At 33.5% G+C, this 20,632-nt stretch overlaps 6 protein-coding genes across 7 annotated transcripts in view; 3 read left to right on the top strand and 3 right to left on the bottom strand.

Moving 5' to 3' along the window:
- Window positions 1-2,460, top strand: part of LOC104781280 — a 2,973-nt gene extending 513 nt beyond the window's left edge. The window contains exons 2-9 of the mRNA XM_019244784.1: window positions 3-249; window positions 436-583; window positions 684-834; window positions 923-1,048; window positions 1,126-1,206; window positions 1,339-1,531; window positions 1,625-1,895; window positions 1,993-2,460. Of these exons, the coding sequence (XP_019100329.1) occupies window positions 58-249; window positions 436-583; window positions 684-834; window positions 923-1,048; window positions 1,126-1,206; window positions 1,339-1,531; window positions 1,625-1,895; window positions 1,993-2,231 (1,401 nt within the window). The 5' untranslated portion in view covers window positions 3-57 and the 3' untranslated portion in view covers window positions 2,232-2,460. The remainder of the gene's footprint in view (window positions 1-2; window positions 250-435; window positions 584-683; window positions 835-922; window positions 1,049-1,125; window positions 1,207-1,338; window positions 1,532-1,624; window positions 1,896-1,992) is intronic.
- LOC104781279 (cyclin-dependent kinase B1-1-like) lies at window positions 2,547-4,259 on the bottom strand. The gene is made up of 4 exons (XM_010505907.2): window positions 3,502-4,259; window positions 3,346-3,415; window positions 2,993-3,131; window positions 2,547-2,857 (listed from the first exon to the last, which is right to left on the bottom strand). Exons 1-4 carry the CDS (start codon window positions 4,130-4,132, stop codon window positions 2,765-2,767), a joined length of 933 nt encoding a protein of 310 aa, XP_010504209.1. The 5' UTR covers window positions 4,133-4,259; the 3' UTR covers window positions 2,547-2,764.
- Window positions 4,515-7,461, bottom strand: LOC104781278 (FKBP12-interacting protein of 37 kDa). The gene is made up of 13 exons (XM_010505906.1): window positions 7,241-7,461; window positions 7,070-7,131; window positions 6,913-6,980; window positions 6,788-6,824; window positions 6,595-6,682; window positions 6,442-6,506; window positions 6,275-6,352; window positions 6,124-6,171; window positions 5,710-5,763; window positions 5,216-5,377; window positions 5,002-5,071; window positions 4,862-4,917; window positions 4,515-4,756 (listed from the first exon to the last, which is right to left on the bottom strand). Exons 1-13 carry the CDS (start codon window positions 7,311-7,313, stop codon window positions 4,595-4,597), a joined length of 1,023 nt encoding a protein of 340 aa, XP_010504208.1. The 5' UTR covers window positions 7,314-7,461; the 3' UTR covers window positions 4,515-4,594.
- On the bottom strand, window positions 8,022-9,579 carry LOC104784058 (F-box protein At3g62430-like). The gene is made up of 3 exons (XM_010509130.2): window positions 8,717-9,579; window positions 8,402-8,545; window positions 8,022-8,315 (listed from the first exon to the last, which is right to left on the bottom strand). Exons 1-3 carry the CDS (start codon window positions 9,569-9,571, stop codon window positions 8,022-8,024), a joined length of 1,293 nt encoding a protein of 430 aa, XP_010507432.1. The 5' UTR covers window positions 9,572-9,579.
- LOC104781277 lies at window positions 10,464-12,132 on the top strand. Its single transcript, XM_010505905.2, has 3 exons — window positions 10,464-10,725; window positions 11,101-11,730; window positions 11,844-12,132. The coding sequence occupies exons 1-3, from the start codon at window positions 10,576-10,578 to the stop codon at window positions 11,997-11,999; spliced, it is 936 nt and encodes a 311-aa protein (XP_010504207.1). The 5' UTR covers window positions 10,464-10,575; the 3' UTR covers window positions 12,000-12,132.
- LOC104781276 (protein NRT1/ PTR FAMILY 8.1-like) overlaps window positions 19,452-20,632 on the top strand; it is a gene marked incomplete in the record, with an annotated part of 3,180 nt that continues 1,999 nt past the window's right edge. The window contains 2 exon segments of one of the 2 annotated variants that reach the window (XM_019244783.1): window positions 19,452-19,751; window positions 20,144-20,253. In XM_019244783.1, coding sequence (XP_019100328.1) covers window positions 20,148-20,253 — 106 coding nt within the window. 2 annotated transcript variants of the gene reach the window in all.

The following is a 20,632-nucleotide window of genomic DNA, read 5'->3' as shown; positions in this document are numbered from 1 at the left end:
AATCGGAACCTGCTGTAAAAATATTAGGGCTTTTGAAGGAGGAGGAGGAGGAAGTAGATGGAAGGAAGAAGGATTACAGCAAGCCCTAGACCTTGTAGTGGAAGAAGAGTTGTGGCTAAGAAAAGGTCTCGACCCGATGGGTTCGTCAACAGCGTTAAAAAGCTTCAACGTAGAGAAATCTCCTCTCGCAAGGATCGAGCTTTCTCTATTAGCACTGCCCAGGAGAGATTTCGCAACATGCGTCTCGTGGTATGTTTCTGAATTTTCAATCTTTGGGATTTTGCCCCAATTTCTCTGATTTTGGAGAATCTCCCTCCCAAACCCTAGAAATATGCTTGGCTTGCTCATTGTTTACTTAAATTCTCTTAATTGACATTGATTCATTTACTAATTAAGCTGTTCTTGCTAAATTAATTATGAATTTTGAATTTTCAGGAGCAATATGATACACACGATCCAAAGGGACACTGTTTAGTTGCATTACCGTTTTTGATGAAAAGGACCAAAGTAATCGAGATTGTAGCTGCAAGGGATATTGTCTTTGCGCTTGCTCATTCTGGTGTCTGCGCAGCTTTTAGTAGAGGTAATAATTTGCGTAACTATGAGTACGTTTACTTCATTCAGCTTTGTGCCTGTGTAAATTTAGACGTTTAACCTTTTGGACTCTTAATTTTCATTCGCAGAGACGAACAAAAGAATATGCTTTTTGAATGTTAGTCCAGATGAAGTCATCAGGAGCTTGTTCTACAACAAGAACAATGATTCTCTCATCACAGTTTCGGTTTATGCTTCAGACAATTTCAGCTCTTTGAAATGCAGATCCACTAGAATTGAGTATGTTGTCTTCCATTGTGAGTCATATCTATTGTTCTTTCTGAGTTATTCAAACTAATTTGTGTTTCTGGTTATTTTCAACTATTAGGTATATTCTGAGAGGTCAGCCCGATGCAGGGTTTGCCCTTTTCGAGTCTGAATCATTAAAGTGGCCTGGTTTTGTTGAGTTTGATGATGTCAATGGAAAGGTGCTGACTTATTCTGCGCAGGACAGGTTCTTTTCTGGTCTGAACAACCTATATTTTGTGACTACAAGTTTCATCCTCTGATCCCGATAGCTGTTTCATGCAGTGTGTACAAGGTTTTTGATCTGAAAAACTATACCATGCTGTATTCGATATCAGATAAAAATGTCCAGGAAATTAAGATCAGGTCACTTTCCTCCATCTGTTTTATGTTTGCAAATATTGAGCAAGCTGATTGCGTTACTGTTCTGTCCACTAGTTTGGATTGAAAGACTTGTAACTTCTCTAACTGTACTGCCCATTTGTTTCCCTGCATCAGTCCAGGGATAATGTTATTGATCTTCAAGAGAGCTATCAGTCATGTTCCTCTGAAGATTCTGTCAATAGAAGATGGCACAGTTCTCAAGTCCTTCAATCATTTGCTTCACCGAAACAAGAAAGTTGATTTCATTGAACAATTTAATGAGAAACTACTAGTTAAGCAAGAGAATGAGAATCTTCAAATTCTTGACGTGAGTTGATTTTTGTCTGATTCAATCAAATTCTTAAGCTTTTGTTTTACATTTTTTTTATACTAAAGTTTGGTTTCTGATTTGGAAACTCAGGTAAGAAATGCTGAGCTAATGGAAGTTAGTAGAGCTGAGTTCATGACACCGTCTGCATTCATATTTCTGTATGAGAACCAGTTGTTTCTGACATTCAGGAATCGAAACGTTTCTGTTTGGAATTTTCGCGGAGAGCTCGTGACTTCCTTTGAGGACCATCTTCTATGGCATCCAGACTGTAACACAAATAATATCTACATAACAAGTGATCAAGATCTGATCATCTCGTACTGCAAAGCAGATACCGAAGATCAGTGGATAGAAGGAAATGGTAAGTAGAATAAACTCATCAAGATATATAACCCTATATAATCTGACAAATCCCATTGATGGAGATTGTTTAATGGTGTTTTTTTGGGATGGTGCAGCGGGATCAATCAATATCAGCAATATATTGACTGGGAAATGCTTAGCTAAAATAACACCAAGCAGTGGACCTCCAAAAGAAGATGAGAGCAGTAGCAGTTGCGCGGGGAAGAACTCAAAGCAAAGAAGAAATGCGGTAGCTGAAGCTTTAGAAGACATAACTGCTCTTTTCTATGACGAGGAACGCAATGAGATATACACAGGAAATAGACACGGCCTTGTTCATGTGTGGTCCAATTGATTTCACATCACGTCATCATCGATAGCTGCTGCTACTACTACTACTGTATTATTTGGTTTCCGTCAATTGTGTGTAGCGATCAATCTTTTTAACTTAGCGTCTTTGAGCTGCTACCTGTGTTGTAAACCATTTGTGGGAGAGTGTGTGTGTCAGAATACCAATTGTGTACACTAATACCACTGTACGTAACATTTCGGTGTGACAATTCTATAAAAGACCCTTTATTTCACCTGTATGGTCTCACTTTAACTCTCAAAGTTGACATATTCAGAATGCTGAGCATCAAGTTTGTATGATAAGTTGATAACACAAGAATAAAGGATCTTAAGGAATCATCTCATTGCTACAACACCATTGTGTTATACATTCACTCGAGAAAACAAGCTTTACCAGTTTCTTCTGCAAGACTACAGATTCTCTAATCCAAACATAAGAAGACACTGATGTGTCGGAAACCAACATAAAACAAATGTTTAACATTCACCAAGACGATGACAACAGATTCACCAATGAGAACTTGTGAGTGTTTCGCTTCAGAACTGAGACTTGTCAAGGCTGTCGAAATATGGGTGATCAAGTGCTGCTTTTGCTGAGATTCTTTCGGCTGGATTGTACTTGAGCAATTTCTGCATTTGTTCAAACATAAAGCTCAATCAGAGAGAATGAACAAAGCAGTGTTCAGCTTAGGCATAAGAAGAAGAGGAGCTTAGAGCTGATCTGCAACAATATTCATAAGCTATGGTCATCAGGCAGTGGATTACCGTGAGAAGATCAACTCCATGAGGTGAAAGAGAAGGAACAGCAAGAGTTAAGTCTTGCGGATCCCACTTAGGGTAGACATGCCAGTCACGGAGAGTGGAAACACCCGGCCATTGCTGCTCAGTTGGTGTTCCTAGCAACCTCCATGAACCAAAGAAGGAACCATTAGCAAGATCATAGTTTCTCTGTTCAAGAATACTGAATCCTTAAATCCATTGGACTATGATCAATGAAACCTGAACTATATAGAATCAACCGTTTTTCAATTGGTAAGCTAGCTATATCATTCAATGATGCAATTCACATTGACACTGGACAAAACCAAAATAACTAATTGAAGGTAAACTCAAAATACCTGAAGATATGAAGCAACTGCTGAAACTCAGAATCGCCAGGGAAGAGAGCTTGCCTCCTAACCATCTCAGCTAATGCAAATTCAGCAAAAAAAACAAACATAAATACAAAATCACAACGCAGAGAGACGAATTCAAACATCATCAGTGAGACTAACCAAAGATACAACCAACAGACCACATGTCAACAGCAGTTGAATAATGAGTGGATCCAAGAAGAACTTCAGGTGCTCTATACCAAAGAGTAACAATCTCATGCGTATACGACTTAAGAGGAACAGTAAAAGCACGACCAAGACCCAAATCAGCAATCTTAAGAAGCTCTTTATCTTTCACAAGAAGAAGATTCTGCGGTTTCAAATCACGGTGAAGCACACCGTGGCTATGACAATGCGCGACTCCTTTACAAAGCTGAAACATCAACTTCTGAATCAGAAAAGGCTCAAGCGGCTTAGGATTAGGTCCTTTCCGATACGAATCGATGAATTTCTTAAGATCAGTGTCGAGATACTCGAAAACGAGATAGAGGTTGGATTTGGGGGGTTGGGATTTGGTTGAAGGAGGCTGATGAACGTGTTCGACGCAGAGCAATCGAACAACGTAGATCGATGTAGATAACATCTGGAGAAGCGAGATCTCACGAAGCGCGGTTGGTGGGATACCTTCTTCGTCCATCTCGAGACGAGTCTTCTTCAGAGCTACGAGCTTACCAGTTCCTTTCTCCATCGCTTTGTAGACTTTGCCGTATGTTCCTTCTCCGACCTTCTCTAGCTTCTCGTACTTCTCCATTTTTTTTTTGAATTTGAATTTGAAAAATTTGAACTGTGACGGTTTCTGGATTTTGTGATGATGAACCCTATTATTTTTGATCTGATTAATGAAGATGATGATGGATTGTGACACGTCACTCTGTATTTTCCCGCTCCTTCGGATTTTGAATTCGTTCGTAACAACTAATTGACCTAAAGTTGTGATTTATTTATCTTTTGGGGGAAAAAGTGTAATAATGTTACTTTTATTTATCAGTATTCGATTTGAGTACTCCAATTTATTTACTATTACACTTTTGTCCCCCAAAATTTAGACTTATCTGATCAATGGTTTTGGAGGAAACTTGTAAAGAAAAAGATACTAAAAGAGGATGAAGAATTAGCACTGAAACAATAGCAGATGCAGAGATATAAAATGAAATTAAAATGTGATTTTAAAACTTTCAAAATGTACAAAACATCTGTTTGATAAGCTAATATTCTATTCTCCACCATCAATTTCTTTGGCATCTTCATCAATTTCAACAACTTCATCATTCTTGTTGTCACCTGCTACAACATCAGGCACAACAATTTCCATACCTTTCTTTACTCTCTCTATCTCCTTCTCTTTCTCTTCCAATTTCTCTTGCAATATTATCACCTGAGAGATTCATCAAAGTCCCATTTCCAACAAAAAAACCATAATCAATCTCCCGTATTAAGAAAAAACTCGTAATAGGATGGATAAAGACAGAGGATAAATTACCGTTTCGTTTGATCTCTCAACATCGTTTGTTAATTCATCCATGTGTTTGAACAGTCCTGCAATCCACAAAACCTCAATTCCAAATTCTATCTGTAGAAGAATCTTTTGCTAAATCTGACATCAACATATGACTACTTTACCTTCAAATTGACTTCTAAGCTCTGCGTTTTGAGACTTCTGCATTGTAAGCTTCATCGCTAGTTCATGAAGCTGTAAATACAACATGAACATAGGGAAATATCAATTGTCTTACCCTTTTCAGGAAATCATGTTCTATAGATGAAGACGACTGGCTATTGCTTCTATAATCCGAATAATTCCAGAGTAAAGACTGAGAGTAGAACAAGCTTATACCTTTCCTTCAGCAGCTTGGTGCCCAATCTCCTCGTTTTCCTCTTGCAGGGTTTTGCATTTTGCCATAAGCATTTTTCCCATCTTGCCTTGAGTAGTAAAAGCAAGTGCTGCATTCTCATCCTGGAGTTCCTTTATCTTCTTGTCTTTTTCCCCAACTAGATTCTGCATTAACCAGATATTTGAGGTCAAGCTTCATTTACTCATTCTTCATCTCAAGTTTGCAACAATTATAAAAAATGTTGGGAGATTTCATCCGCAACTGTACTCGTGACCTAAGTAAGAGAAAGTCAAACAAACTGATTTTATACCAGTATTCTCTAAATGAAGACAGCATAAGGTATAAGTTATAAAGTAATCTTATTTCAGGCCATTCATAACTCAAGAAGAATTTAGTCTAGTAGCAACAAGTTTGGATTATCTAAGAATATATTACCACAATTACATACTTATGATAGGGTAGTCTAACGCCAAATAGAAAAAGAGTAGGTGCTAACCTTCAGGCGTGAAAATTCTTCATGAATTGCTGGATCCAGCAACAACCTCCTCGCCTACAAAGTTAAGTCAATAATATTTTAAGTAGACTCCTATCTGATCATTTAGAGCTGCTAGATGACTAGTGTGATTTGACATTATAGCCATATATCTCAGACTTAATTAGGCACCAGGAATAGGATTACAAGGAACATTGCATATCATCATATTCAGACCAGAGAAAGTACAGGACAAGGAGATTTTTTTCCTCGACATGAATCAAGGTCGAGGATGAAAATTCTCAAAGGAACACTATGACATAAAGAAGAGGCCTATACCTAGAAGTTAAAGTTTCTTCAACAACTAATTTTCATGGTTTATTTAGTTGCCATAATTATGTAACTTATTACAGAATGAAAACATGTGGAGAGGCGTACCTGCATTGACGCTGGCTTGAGTTGAGATTTCAAATCGCGAATAGCTGACTAAAATTACAAATCAAAGAAGACATTTTTTTATGTAATGTTCAAGAAAACATATGAAAGGCAACGAGGATATCATTTAGGCGATGAGTTCTTTGAGAAATACCTTCAACTCTGCCATTTCCTGTTCCCGTTTTGCATATTGTACAATGCAAGAAGCTTCTTTTCTTTTTGCAATTTCTAACTGAAAAGAGAAATAACCCATCAAACCATATATGAAAAATCCAAGACCTTCATATTGATAAATACACAACCTATTACTCAAATGCCAACCTGTTCTTTCCAAGATCTCTCAGACGATTTTAGGTTTTGAATATAGTCAATCAGAAATCTAGGTTCTGAAACCAAACAGAATCATTTTGAGTAATCAATAATTAGCATTACATAAACAAATACGCAAACCAACATTGTAATGGAGAGGCTAACCAGGAGATTTTCCAGCAGGAACAAAGGACTCGTTCTGAAACGCTGATTTCCACTTCTGAATCTCTGTCTTGGCTGATTCAAGCTCATTCTAACAAAAAAAAAACATATAGTTAGATACAAAAAAAAAACAAGATGCAATTGTAAACAGCAGCAATAGTATTAACTAAAATAGAGTAGAGAATAGTAACAATACTTGACATGAAGCAAGATCATCTTTACAATTCTGAAGACTGCCAAAGAGAAAGAGGATAGAACAAGGTTAGGATTAATACATTTAAATTCGTAAGCTTTTGCACACAAAGATTTGATTAAAAAAACCTCTCTCGGAGTGACAAAATCATCCCAGTAGCAACACCAGGTGCTGCTTCCTCCACTTTAGTTCGACCCTAAATAGCGATAATTTTCAACAATTGATCAAGCAGATGAGCAAAAACTGAACTTCTGATAATGTAAAAAAATTTGAAAAAAGGCCGACCTTTTTTGATCCGAAGATATCATCTTCATCGTCTTCAAGATCACCGAAGCTTCTTTTATTACCTGAATGATAGAGATAGAAAACAATGAGAAAAAAAAAAACTTAACTCCAATCTAACCACACACACACAAAAAAAAAATCGTGAGGAATCAATTAATGTTGGAGACCGACCTGAAGCCCTGGAGGCATTTGCAGCAGCGGAATAATATCCTCCAAAATCGTCGTCTTGTAAGGAAAACTCCATTGGAAGCACAGAGATTTCAACGGGGATTGTCGCTGGTGAAGTGAACGGAGAGTGTGACGAGAGCGACGGCAATTGAGAATTTAGGGTTTTAGATTTGGGGAAAAAGTGGAGAACGTGGTCAACCCGGGTCACGTTCTGGATCCGCGGTTTTTTTTCTTTTCACTGGAATTATTATATTTAATTAAATAAAACCCATATTATACGTGGAATTATATTATGTTTTTTGCACAAATTCATTATTTTTTTTTTGTCTTATGAACAGATTCATTATTTACTAGGTGAAATGTCTACCTTTTTTTCTTCTTTTATTTTGGGGTGATGGTTCGAGTTGTGTAACATTTAGAGTGTGGTTAATGAATCGTTGTGTTGCCTATACAGAGACTTTACTCGTTTTGTATAAGTTGATAAAATCATCTAAACTAAAATGTTATTAGAGCAGAAGATAACATCAGTCATATCATATTCCATTCACCAAATTGCCAAATATTGACTGTGTATACAAGTAACATGCAACACAAAATGAGTAAATGAAAGACCTAATGTAGCTTTAGAAACGACACAACAACCAGTGAGAGTCTGAGAGATGGCCAAAACAATGTCAAGCTGTTCTATCAAGGAAAGACACTATTTTAAACAAACCCAGTTCTCATGTTTTCTCTTATCAGAAGATATGGAAGATCATGTTAAGGGGAACAAACTGATGTTTGTTCAAGAAAACTTGACCTTGACTTTACATTTTGACGAAGCTCTAGGAAGCATTAGGAGACGCATCATGATCTTCAGCTTTAAGTCATTTCTGCTTGCCTGACCATGAAGTTCCAACAGCTCAAGACGCGGCAATTTCTCCAATACATGCTTTATTTGCACCATCTCTCCGATATCTCCCTTGAACTTTGTTATCTTTAGAACCTTAATATGGCATGACGATAGGAAATAATAGCCATCCAAGCATTTGCAAACAGAGCTCACATCCCCACGGTCTTGAGTATTGTAATGCAAAGCCTTGAAAAAAAAAGGAAGATTTTGTCAGAGTTTTTGATTCTTTTGTTTAAACAATATATACTTTTAGGGGGTGTCTTTGGTCATACCTCAACGGTGAGAGTCTTCAGATTTGGAGATTTCTCAAGCAGAATTGGCACAGCATCCCAACAGACAGAAGCTAATTCAGTGCTAATTGATAAATGATTCAGGTTTTCAAACACTGGTACTTTTTTTTTGAAGGTATTAAACACCTGAAACAGAGTTTAAACAGACAACTTTAGTCAGTCATAACTTCAACAAATTAAATCATTCTAATGTCTAGCAAGATTATGATTTTCGTATCTCAATGGTTCCTCCTAGCTAGATACTCTAGTTGTTAAGCTGCAGTAACATATTAAAGAGAAACAATAGAGATCACTTACATGCATTGTGTCAACAGCGCCAACGCTCAGAATCCGAACATTCTTTAAGGCCTTCACAAGATTCCTAGCATCGTAGTGATCACCACCAAGAAAAACATAAAGTTCTAGCTTAGCTTCAACAAGTGAGTTGAGATTAACAACTGGATACTCATCTCGGAGAATATCAAAGTATTCGAAGTATTCAAGACTCGGAGTATCAAAGCTAATAGGCTCAAAACTACATCCACTATGATCTCTCCAACCTCCACCTCGAAAAGTAAGTCTCTTAAGGATCTGGCTAACCACAATGCGAGACCATTTCCAATCTTCACTGTCGTTCCTGTATATGACTAACTCCTCAAGCACAGGGCTAGCAGAAATAAGCCTTGTAAACGCACAATCACCATTAGTATCATTGAAACTAACTTTATCAAGAAGAAGAGTCTTCAGAGCTGGAAGCAGAGCCGTCTTAGGGACGTTTTCAATAACAAAACCAGACCCTAGTCTCAATTTCTCAACTTTCTTGCAAGTGAACACTTCAGATGGCAGTGCGTAACCTTCATTGACATTTACGTCCAGTTCAAGAACCAAAACACGTCGATTCAACACGTTTCTTAAGCAATCATTGAGAAGATTGTACGTAACTGAATCAAAATCCATTGATCGCAGTTTCAAAGAGAACCTCCTTATACGGTAACTATCACGTCGAGCCAATAACACGAAGACGAAGTCTTTGAAGCTTCCATTAGATTGAAACGAGCGATCAGAAGAAGAAACATTCGATATGATAGTAATCTGATTCAAGCAGTTCTTGGACGCTATCTTTAGGTGTTCAGACTTGGAACTGATCTCTTGAACTCTCACGATCTCACTCATGATTTCACGACTCGTACTCCAACTCAAAAGCGATCAAGAAACGCAATCTAAGGTGAACCAGAACTTAGCGGATGTAGATTCGGAATCACACACCACCCCAGAACAAACTCGTCGGAGTTACAGTTACAAGAACAGAGCAACGATACTCTGCTCTCGTCAAGAAAGAAAAGAGTAAAAAAAAAAAAACTAAGAGACTCTCATCTAATTCTCATTTATATCCTCACTTATCTTCGTAAAACTAACCCAATAGATAAGCCCATAACCGAGCCCATTATGAGTTGAAACCAGAATTTTTATTTATTTATTCACAAAACACAGTTTCCTCGAATTATTTCTAGCCATATATATATTTTGTTTGTTTGATAAATTTTGAAATTGATAGTTCGTCACTTAGTGAGATTTTAGTCCTTTTTTCCTTTCCAGTGTAGTATTCACTCTAATTGCATCTAAAAGAATCGTATGATTGTATCATTATCGATGAGAGACCTTGACATTGACGAGAGAAGAACACAAATCATACTAGTCCATTAAATTTTACTGTAACTTTGATTGTTCTTGAATGTAAAAAGACGTATTGCCAAAAACTTACCAAGATTTGTTTTTTTTTCTTTCCAACAAATCATTTTAGAGGTTATTGAAATCAAGAAATTTTGATTGAGACAAGGAAAGGAGTAAAAAAGTCCAAAAATCATGGATTTTTCAGAAATCTTTTTTTTTCCTCTATCATTTCATGGAACGTCACATGTTTTACTTATATACTGACACTGTTTTGTCTTGTTCAACCAATATATATATATTAAAACAGAGAAGTCCTTGAAGGTCACGGCTTCCTTTGGAAGGACTTATTTATAGTGAAACTTTACCTCTCGCCAATTTGGACTTCATTCAACACTTTTTCATAATATATTAATACAAATAAGAGTGAGTACACAAAACTAGAGAGTTGTATATAAAAAACAAAGCAAGCTAAGGAAGCAAGAAGAGAGGAGAAGAGGAAGAGGAAAATGGCTGCCTTGTCAGAAAACGAGGCTAAAGCTTATCTCGACGCAAGGCCTAGATATCCCATCGATTGGTACAAGAAGATTGCCGCACGGACACAGGACCACAAGTTTGCTTGGGATGCTGGAACTGGTAACGGTCAGGCTGCTATTGGGGTAATTATCAACTTTCTAATTCTATCTTCTTTAGATCTCGGAAAATCTAAAACCTTCTTACAGTTGTAAGAACAAGTTAGTATGATTTGTGATACGGCGATTATGCTAATAAGTAATAAGCCCAGCAACTAAATGTACACTTAGGAGGGCTCTTTTGTCGACCCATGTCAATTACTGTATGTTGGTACTTTCTCACTAGATTCACAAAATATTCATCAACCATATATGAGACCACGTGGATAAATCATAGATATATAGCATAATCAGCATATATTAGTACGTATATAATAGCAAAAATAGATATATTTCATCATATTATAATACGTACTGTAGTCTTGACAATACCAAGAACTATCTATATATATATCTTTACAGCTTGTGGAGCATTACGAGAATGTTGTGGCTACCGATATAAACGAAGAACAACTCAAACGAGCAATCAAACACTCAAGAATCAGTTACCATCACACTCCAATCACGATCATGTCAGAAGATGAGATGGTGGCTCTAATCGGGGGAGAAAACTCTGTTGATCTCATAGTTGCTGCACAAGCTGTCCATTTCTTCGACCTCACCACATTTTACAATGTAGCAAAACGTGTTCTTCGCAAAGAAGGAGGCCTAATTGCCGTTTGGGTATACAACGATATCATTATCTCGCCTGAGGTCGATCCCATAATGAAGCGCCTTGTGGACTCTACTCTACCTTATAGAACTCCTATCATGAATTTGGCATTTGACGGTTATAAAACGTTGACGTTTCCTTTTGAGAGCATAGGGATGGGGTCCGAAGGAGAGCCTATAACTCTTAACATTCCTCATAAACTCTCGCTTAAAGGATTTATAGGGTTCTTGAGATCGTGGCAGCCCGCGATGAAGGCCAAGGAGAAAGGTGTAGAGCTTATAAATGAAGATCTAATAACCAAGTTTGAGGAGGCTTGGGGTGATGAAAACCAAGTTAAAGATGTTTTCTACAAGGCTCATATGCTTGTTGGAAAAATTCCGGTATGATTACAAACATCTTAAGCTATCATCCAGTATGTTAAAAGCATAATTAACTTTCACATTAAAATAACAATATTGTTGCTTATGTTTTAATTAATAATTTATTTGTGCAGGAAGTGAAATGCGAATCTGATCAAGTACTGGCCGAAGATAGTAAAAAAGATCTCTTGCTGCCAACGGAGGTTGGAAGAAAACAAGAGAGACGACAACCATCAGATGAAGGAGACAGACAAAATAAGAAACAAAATACTAGTGAAGACGAGGCATAAAAAGATGAATCATATTAGTTATTTGATCTTAAAGGATTTTAATCTCTCTAGCCCCTTTCGCTCCAAATCCAATTTATTCTCGCTATGCCTATCCTTTTCAATATTATCAAAATCTCATTCTACCCTTCTTATATTATATTATAAATTTAAATTTTAAAAAAATGAAATAAAATAACCAATATAATAAACATTCTCTCTCCTCTCTCATTAACCCATAAAAAATGCGAGATTTGTAGAAAAAATTGGGAATTGCAGATATGAGACAACTGGGACCATTGGTTACAAGTTACATTACAATTATATAGAAAACTACTAATACAAAAATTTGGTGCAACTGAAACAAATGAGTACAACTATGTTTATGGACTGCTACGGAAAAATGTAAAATTAGAGACTGTTTTATTTCTCTTTCTTTTGCAGTTGAAAATGAAAATACTTTAGTCATACGCTTTCTTTATGATGGATACTATTCAAGTATCAGAGAAAATATACGATGGATTTCAAGAAAAAATAAAGAAATGTATTCTTTTCTTATGAAGACATCACTAGTGATGTATCATATGCTAAGTTGGTTGAGAAGATATGTAGTAAGATAAGGGTAGATGAGCCTATGAAAAATCTGAGAGTTAGTTACTTTCCTTTTTTCATTCACGAACTATAAGGGAATACCAAATTAATTTTTTGATTTCTCTCATTATGATTATTTTAGAAATTAAAGTGTTTGTGTTTGTATTTGTCTGTGAAACTTATTTGTTATGTTTCATACAACTAAGTTTTAACAGGTACAACTCTAGTTAATTTCATTGTGGTATTTGTACAAATTTGAGTTGTTTTATTTAGGTACAACTAAATACAACTAGTACAACTATATTATATTGCCTTGCTTAATTTGCAGAATTTTATTAAATTAGAAAACTTAGAACCATATATAAAAACTTAGTCTTTTAAGATTACATATATAACAACCACAAAATTTTAACATATAGATCTACTTCACATGTAAAAAACATATCTAAATCATAAAAATTCAAATTCTTACATAAACAACCTTAGTCTTTTAAAGTTACTTTGTATATAACAACCACAAAATTATGAAAATCAAGAAATAATGGTGGTTTCAAACATTTAAATACAAGATAACATAGTAAATGTATTCTGATTACGTAATATCATAGATACAACAAAAAAAATTGATTTAGAGTAAAGTACAACTAATTTTTGTGGTTTATAGAACAAAGAACAACTATGTTCATTTTTGTACAACTGTGTACAACTAAACAACTATTTGCCGAGAAAAAAAGATTAATTTTACACATGTCAGTTCTTTGACGGCGCCAGATGTCACAATCTAGTCTTTTGACGGCGCAAAAGGTTAAACACAAAATACATAGTTGTACTTAGATTTACTTAGTTGTACCAAAATAATTTTCAAATGAGATAACTATTTCTTCGAAGACATAGTTGCACTTAGATTTACTCAGCTGTACCAAAATATTACATTTGTTAAATAACCTAAGAACATAGTTGTCCCTAAAAATACCAGTTGCATAAACACAAAATACAAATATCCAAATTCACATCCGAGTTTTAAAATACACAAACAAAGATAACTTTTTTTTCCCAGTCGTGAAAGGAGTACTATGGAACTTTAACGGACGGAGCATCCTTTTCTCTCTCGGAGCTTCTTGTTCTCTTTACCATCACCGAAGCAGTTTTTCCTACTTGATCTTCAACGACACCATCCACTAAAATTTTTACCTGGTATCTCCAATAGCTTTAGTCTTTTGGATTCTGGTGAGCTTTCACTACCTCTTGCATTAAACCCTGCAACAATAAATTTAATATCAAACTTTCAAAAGCAATCTCATTATCTAAATAAACTCACACAATCTCGTTATCTAAAAGCAAAGAGATAAACTCACACAATCCAAACATAAAAACAAACTCACACAATCTCACAAACTCAATCCTAACAGAAACTCACAATCCGAACACAAACTCACATAATCTCATTATCTATCTACATAATTATAAGAAATAAATGTTTTTTTAACACAGTTCATGAAATTATTTTACAAACACATTTTCCAAACTCAGAACTCACAAAATTCAAATCATTTTCACACAATTCAGAGAACTATACCCAACAATTAGTCGAATTAGGAATCAAAAGAAAGAAACAAAGAGAAGGGCTTACAATGACCGACAGCTGAGAGGAAACGAACGACAAATTTCAATTTCTTATGATGAATTTTGATTTCTCACGGCGGATTTCTCCAAAGAGAAGAAGAAAGAGGATTGAGAGAAACAGACGACAAAAAAGATAAGAAATAGATAAAAGAGTATCGAGAGAAGAAGAGAAGAAAAAGATGTAACGAGATTGATTTTTCTCTGTAACTGTCGACTCGAGTCGGAGAAGAAGAAAGACGAGAAGAAAAAAAAAAGAATAAAGAAATTAGGGTTTTGTCAAAGATTTGGGGATTTAAGATCCGAAATTGATATGAATATCTGAAAAATATGGATTTAGATCCAAAATAAGGTTGGGTCTGTAAATATATAAAAAACCATAAATTTATTAGTCTTTTACTGATTATCAAAATAAAAATAAACATTTAAATACATCTATACTAGTATTTTTGCAGCAGTTTTATGAAATAAATATTGTAGTTGGATTTATTTACAGGCATGCCATCATTTATTGTTTAAGCCATTAATTTGTTACCTTAAATATTCACTAATGTATTTAACTCATGATTCTATTTAAAATTATAGAAAAACAATTAAAGGCAATATTTGTTTAAAATTTAAATTTGATTCTTCTTTCATCTAAATTTGCTTTTAATTTTAATTTTTTTGAATCATCATATAATACATGAAATCATTAAAAATCTAAATTTTTCTGCATATATTATGACTCAAATTTTAAAAAACGGACATATATTACTCTATAAATATAAATTGTGTGTTCACCAACCACTTCGGCTAAAAAATTTAGATAATAATTCAGAATCTTATTATTATAAAATCAAAATAAATCTAAATCCGAATGCGCCGGAAGTTTCACTTAATAAGAATCCAAATTTAAAATTTATATATGATTAATTTGGTTTGTAAAGTTGATTTTGTTTTATTTCTACCCAATATAGTTGAATCTTAAATTGATATATCTTTACTTAATAGAATTCTAAAATTATGAATATTTAAACATACTTTAAGTTTAAAATAACACAGACGGGTTATATTGCACGACAATTTGTATGATGGGACGGTTTGAATCGATATTACTATAATGGTGTATTCACCAAGCCACTTCGGCTAAAATATTTAGATAAAATTCAGAGTCTTATTATTATAAAATCAAAATAAAACTATGTCCGAATAAACCAAAAGCTTCACTTAATAAGAATCCAAATTTAAAATTTATATATGATTAGTTTGGTTTGTAAAGTTGATTTTGTTTTAATTCTACCCTATATAGTAGAATTTTAAACTGATATATCTAAACTTAATAGAATTTCTAAAATTATGAATATTTAAATATATTAAAATTTTAAAATAACACAGACGGGTTATATTGCATGATGGTTTGTATGATGGGACGGGTTTGAATCGATATTACTATAAATTAAAGTATCATTAATCTAATATTTAAACACCAGTTAAATCCTTATTTTACTATTTTTAACAATACCAATACAAGATATATCGAATAAACTGATTTAACTAGGATTAGTTTATGCAATCTTAAAAATTATTAAATAAACTCCAATAAAATAAGTAAATTTCAAAAATAAATCTAAATTTGAAAATAAATAAATATAAATTAAACACATTTAGTTTGGAAATACAACTAATAAACAGGTTATATAATTTTTAAAAAATATAAATCATGATAATCAAACAATTTCTTATCACAAATAAGAATTATTTCAAATTTTTAAAATTAGATAAATGAAAATTTAAATCAAAATACAATATAGAAAATTTCAAATTAAAGAAATTAGATAAATGAAAATTTAAATCAAAATACACTATATAAAAATTTGTTCCGCGGTATAACGCACGTTATGATCTAGTTTTCTTTGTCAGGGAAGCTAGATAGAATGAAAATTTAGATGCAAGGGGCGAGAGAGATTAAAATCCGATATTAAAGCACTCAACGCCGCTGGTTATTGTACAAGCCTGAACTATAATAAGTACGTGGTCGTACTAAATAATGCAGCTCATGTCGAGTATGTAAAAAATAAATGGAATTGGAAGTCTGAAATTAAGAATATATGAAGTTGTGAAAATTCAAGCGTCATATACACTCAGCTATTTTGGATTTGATTAGTGTTATATTCGTGTGATCGTCATGAGTAGTAAAGCCCAAATCTCATTAACAAATTTCATATGTATAATTTTTTTAATGCAAATTAACTTTATTGATTTTATCTGATATCAGAACAAATCTCTGATAAAACTACTCTTGCTTCAGGTTTGATCTGTTGTGAGATTAGTGGAAACTTTTTAAAAGTTGTTACAAAAGTTTAAAAAAAAATAATGGAAAAAAGGTTGTCATCGATAGTGATACTTAGATCACCTTTTAGCCTTTAATTTCTAGAGATTCAATCAGCTCTTAAGTATACGTTTTAGCTAGCTTTTCCTCTTTAGAGAACTAATCTGGCATCTAGAGAGCGTCTAGAATCATGATGTGAGAGTCCTGATTTCTGAAATAACTACAACTGAAAATAATACACAGAATTAAACTTGCCAATAAATTCTAAGAATGTTTCATTATTTTTCATTTATTCCCCCTTAACTTTGTATATAAACGTTATTTTATTTAGTTAAATATTATAAAAATTCAGAAAAGAAAGAAAAAAGAATGCTTGGAATTGAAGCACATAAATGGTTTTTCTGATTTGGATTTGAAGAATCAATGGGTGATATAGACAGGAATCAAAATGTCAACTTCTATGATCCCGTGAAATAATCAAATATGAATGATCCAAATTGCTATATAATTGCACATCATTGATTTGTGGATCTATCAAGTGATTATATTGCATTAAGTATTTATCTTTTACAGTGCTTCATATTCTAATTTATAGATCTGACGAGAATTTTGAATTCTCCTATACTATTCTATTGCAATTGGACCTCGCAACAACCTTTCATATCAACGTCGAAGTCTTATTTATTAGTTCATTTAGGACTCCTATATTACATTTTGGTCTTGTAATTTTAGGTGTGCTCTGCTCAGTTTAGGTCGTAGACATGGTTTGAAATATCAGCTGGTTAGGGGAGACTGGAGAGTATGCTTAGAGTTTGAACTGTGTTTGTTAGGAATTTACAAACGGATTCTGTTTGTTGCTCTGTTTCTTAAAGTCGATAGTTCCGAGTGTGAGAAGATCAACAGTGAGTTGCTATAGAGCTTTGCTGGCCAATATCTATCGAAATCAAGCTGTGAAACATGCCATTAATTTGACCATTATTTTAAAATGTATCAACGGATATTAATGATTAGTTCAGACAACTAATTAAAGATTACTTACTAATTAATGACTAAACCACATGTGAACACATAATTCTACAAGCAATGTTAAAATAATGCATTGGATCTCAGTATCTCTTTAAGTCAGCGGCACTGTGTTTTTTTGCTTACAAGATAATCCAATCTTTAAAAAATTAATCTTCGAGATGATTCGAAGAATTTAAAACACACATAAACAAATTCTTTTATATCTATGACACAAAAATAAAACGGTGTTCGTCATTTTAATGTGGTGCTAATTTTTTCCGGACTCTTAAGTGTTTTGGTAAATTTTGCGGACCAAGTGTTGTTCACCACGACACTCCGTTTGACAAAACCTTGCAACCCAATTTTTCAAACTGGCGACACTCGGGTCCGTGGCACAAAACCCAGATCAAAAATATTATGGTCTTACGAAACTCTTAATGTCACATCCCCAACAAGTAGTTAATGTAATTCAAAAGTATATTGGTAACTGATTATGTAAGAAAAGTAGACTAGAAGAGTCAAGAGAATAGGGATGCGTGAAGTAAGAATTATAATGAAATAAAATAAAAAAGAATCGAAGTAGTACACTAATCTATTATGGCCTAAAAACAAGCTCTTTTATATAGTGTTTTGGAATTTTGTTAAAAAAGAACATTTCTTTTTAATAATAAACGACATACATATTTTTTTCTTTTTGCATTTGGCACTAATTTTCGAAAAAACATTTCTATGGTTAAACATGTTTTGAGTTCTAAATAGAACATCAAAATTGATCAGATAGTTTTAAGTGTACCTCTTAATATGGGTTAAGTTATTTTTTTTTTTCAGTTTCGAGCTAGTTACTTTTTGTTTTTCTATATATATTTTTGGGTATTTTATAGAAGTACATAAATAAATAACAGCTAATCATTTGGATCAAACAGTTCAAGTCAACAAATCCTCGTAGATAATAGGATCCAACTATGTCAACTATATCAACTATATCGATACACATGCATTTTTAAAGTTATATACGTCCGTGGTGAAACTTTTTGATCAACGGTTATTTTAGTAGCAATTGTCAAATTTACATCTCTTTTATTTCAGCGAAAGCAAATCCAAAACACCATTAGCTTTCAAATATCATCACTACCGTACTTTTCAGAACTATCAACTGAAGCCTTTCTTTTTTACTCATTTAAAAAAGAAAAAATGCCACTGATTCCATTTAGAAAAATGTTTTCAATCTAGGGAGTTGGGATTTGGATAGGGAAATGAGATATATATCAAACAGTCTTGAGACCGGACCACCACCTGTCAGCTGTCAGCATGTCATATATATATATATATATTTATATATTATTGGTTAAAAAGTTAAATATAAAAAGAACAAATAATGAAATAAACCATGCATTAATTTTCTATTCTCTCTATATGACAGTTACATGTGTAAACACACTTAATAATTGCATATAACAAAATCAACATTAATTTTATTTAAGTATAAAAAATCATTTAAAATATATAAACAGTAAATTATAAATGCAAAAAATCTGTGTGAATATTGGCGTAGTTTAAATAAAATTTCACCAAAAGTCTATATAGAAAAAGAGTTTTTATTAAGCCTATTCTCTCCTTTTTTTTCTTTTTTTTTGGTCAGGGAAAAGCTGAATTCAAGATATCTAGAACTCAAGATAAAATATTAAAAGATACACGATTACGAAGTATGAACACAATAATTAAAGGAGAAATCCAAAATTTTCATGAATTCGATGACTAACCTTTTGTTTTCACACCTTGGTCCTTTCTTGTTTTTAGTATGAGAAGACAATATTATTACGTCCACTATAAAAGTTTGTTGGAGAGAAAAAATCTTTCGATCTGTATTAAATTATTCTACCACATCCTTCGCTAATTGTCTATTTATACTTATGAGTCAAAAAACAAAACAATTAAATAAATGTTGACAAAGCTAAATTGGCTCTAACTGAAAACTACAAAACTTAAGAGGCGTTAAATTGAAATTATCGAAAGAAAAGTGAACAGCGCTACGCTCCTTTTTTATTTTTATGGGATGTTAATTATAATAAAGCTGAGAACAGAGCTTTCTTTGTTTTTTATTTAGCTTCATACTCATTTACACCAACACCGACGACAAGTGCCGTGTTATTCCTCGGCAACTCTTTTTCTCTCTCACAGTCTGTCCGATAAAATCTCTTCTCGTCTGCCATCTCTGCCACCGTCACTATCGACTTTGGTCTCGGACAAAGGTTTGTCTTTTTCTTTTTCTTGAATCTTGTTTATACTCTTGTTCTTTTCTTTGTGTGAATCTTTTTTTTTTAATTACTTTTATGTTCATTACACCCCCTTAAGCTCATCTGGGTGTTTCAGACCCTGAAACTTTTTATTCAGACCATGAAAATTTCGTACTTGCTTCATCTTCATAATCTACTAGTTTACTGTATTGACCAAATCTAGAAATCTTAGCTAGTTGAATTTTTTCAAGGGTTTGCTGCTGCTCAAACCTCAAGTATTGAGCTTTAGTTAAAGGGATCATTAGGTGTGTGTTTGGTTTTTACATCTTTCAAAGGGATCTTTAGGTGTGTGTTTGGTTGTTACATCTTTGTTGAAAAAGCTAGTAATTGTTATTTATTTATTATAGGAATATGGACGAAAAAGATGTGTATACGGAAGATGGAACTGTTGATATTCACAAAAATCCTGCAAACAAGGAGAAAACTGGAAATTGGAAGGCTTGCCGCTTCATCCTCGGTAACCTTCTTATCGTTTCACCAACCTTTCTTTATTGCCTTATACTCTTATGGGAGGATCAGGACCAGCTGAAGCAATCACCTCAGGTCCCCTGTTTTTATGATGTCCACTCACAAACAATATTATATATATGTAAATAATAAAAGTAATGATTAAAAAGTGGATCTTATTAAATGATAGAGAGACCATTTAAAATTATATTGGAAAATGTTTGAGTTTGGTGGGTGTTAGTTACTACTGTACTACTAGAATCACTATGGAAAAAAATGAAAATAAAAAAAGAGTTGAAACCTTAAATTCTGTCGTGTGTTTATTTTATTATTATCTAAATAAAGTCCCATTTTTTTTTTTTTTTTTTTTTTTTTTTTTTTAAAATTTT

The sequence above is a fragment of the Camelina sativa genome, chromosome 4, assembly GCF_000633955.1.
Source record: "Camelina sativa cultivar DH55 chromosome 4, Cs, whole genome shotgun sequence".
Classification (NCBI taxonomy): domain Eukaryota; kingdom Viridiplantae; phylum Streptophyta; class Magnoliopsida; order Brassicales; family Brassicaceae; genus Camelina; species Camelina sativa.
Note: the sequence above shows the minus strand (reverse complement) of the source record. Positions and strands in the feature narration are given on the sequence as shown.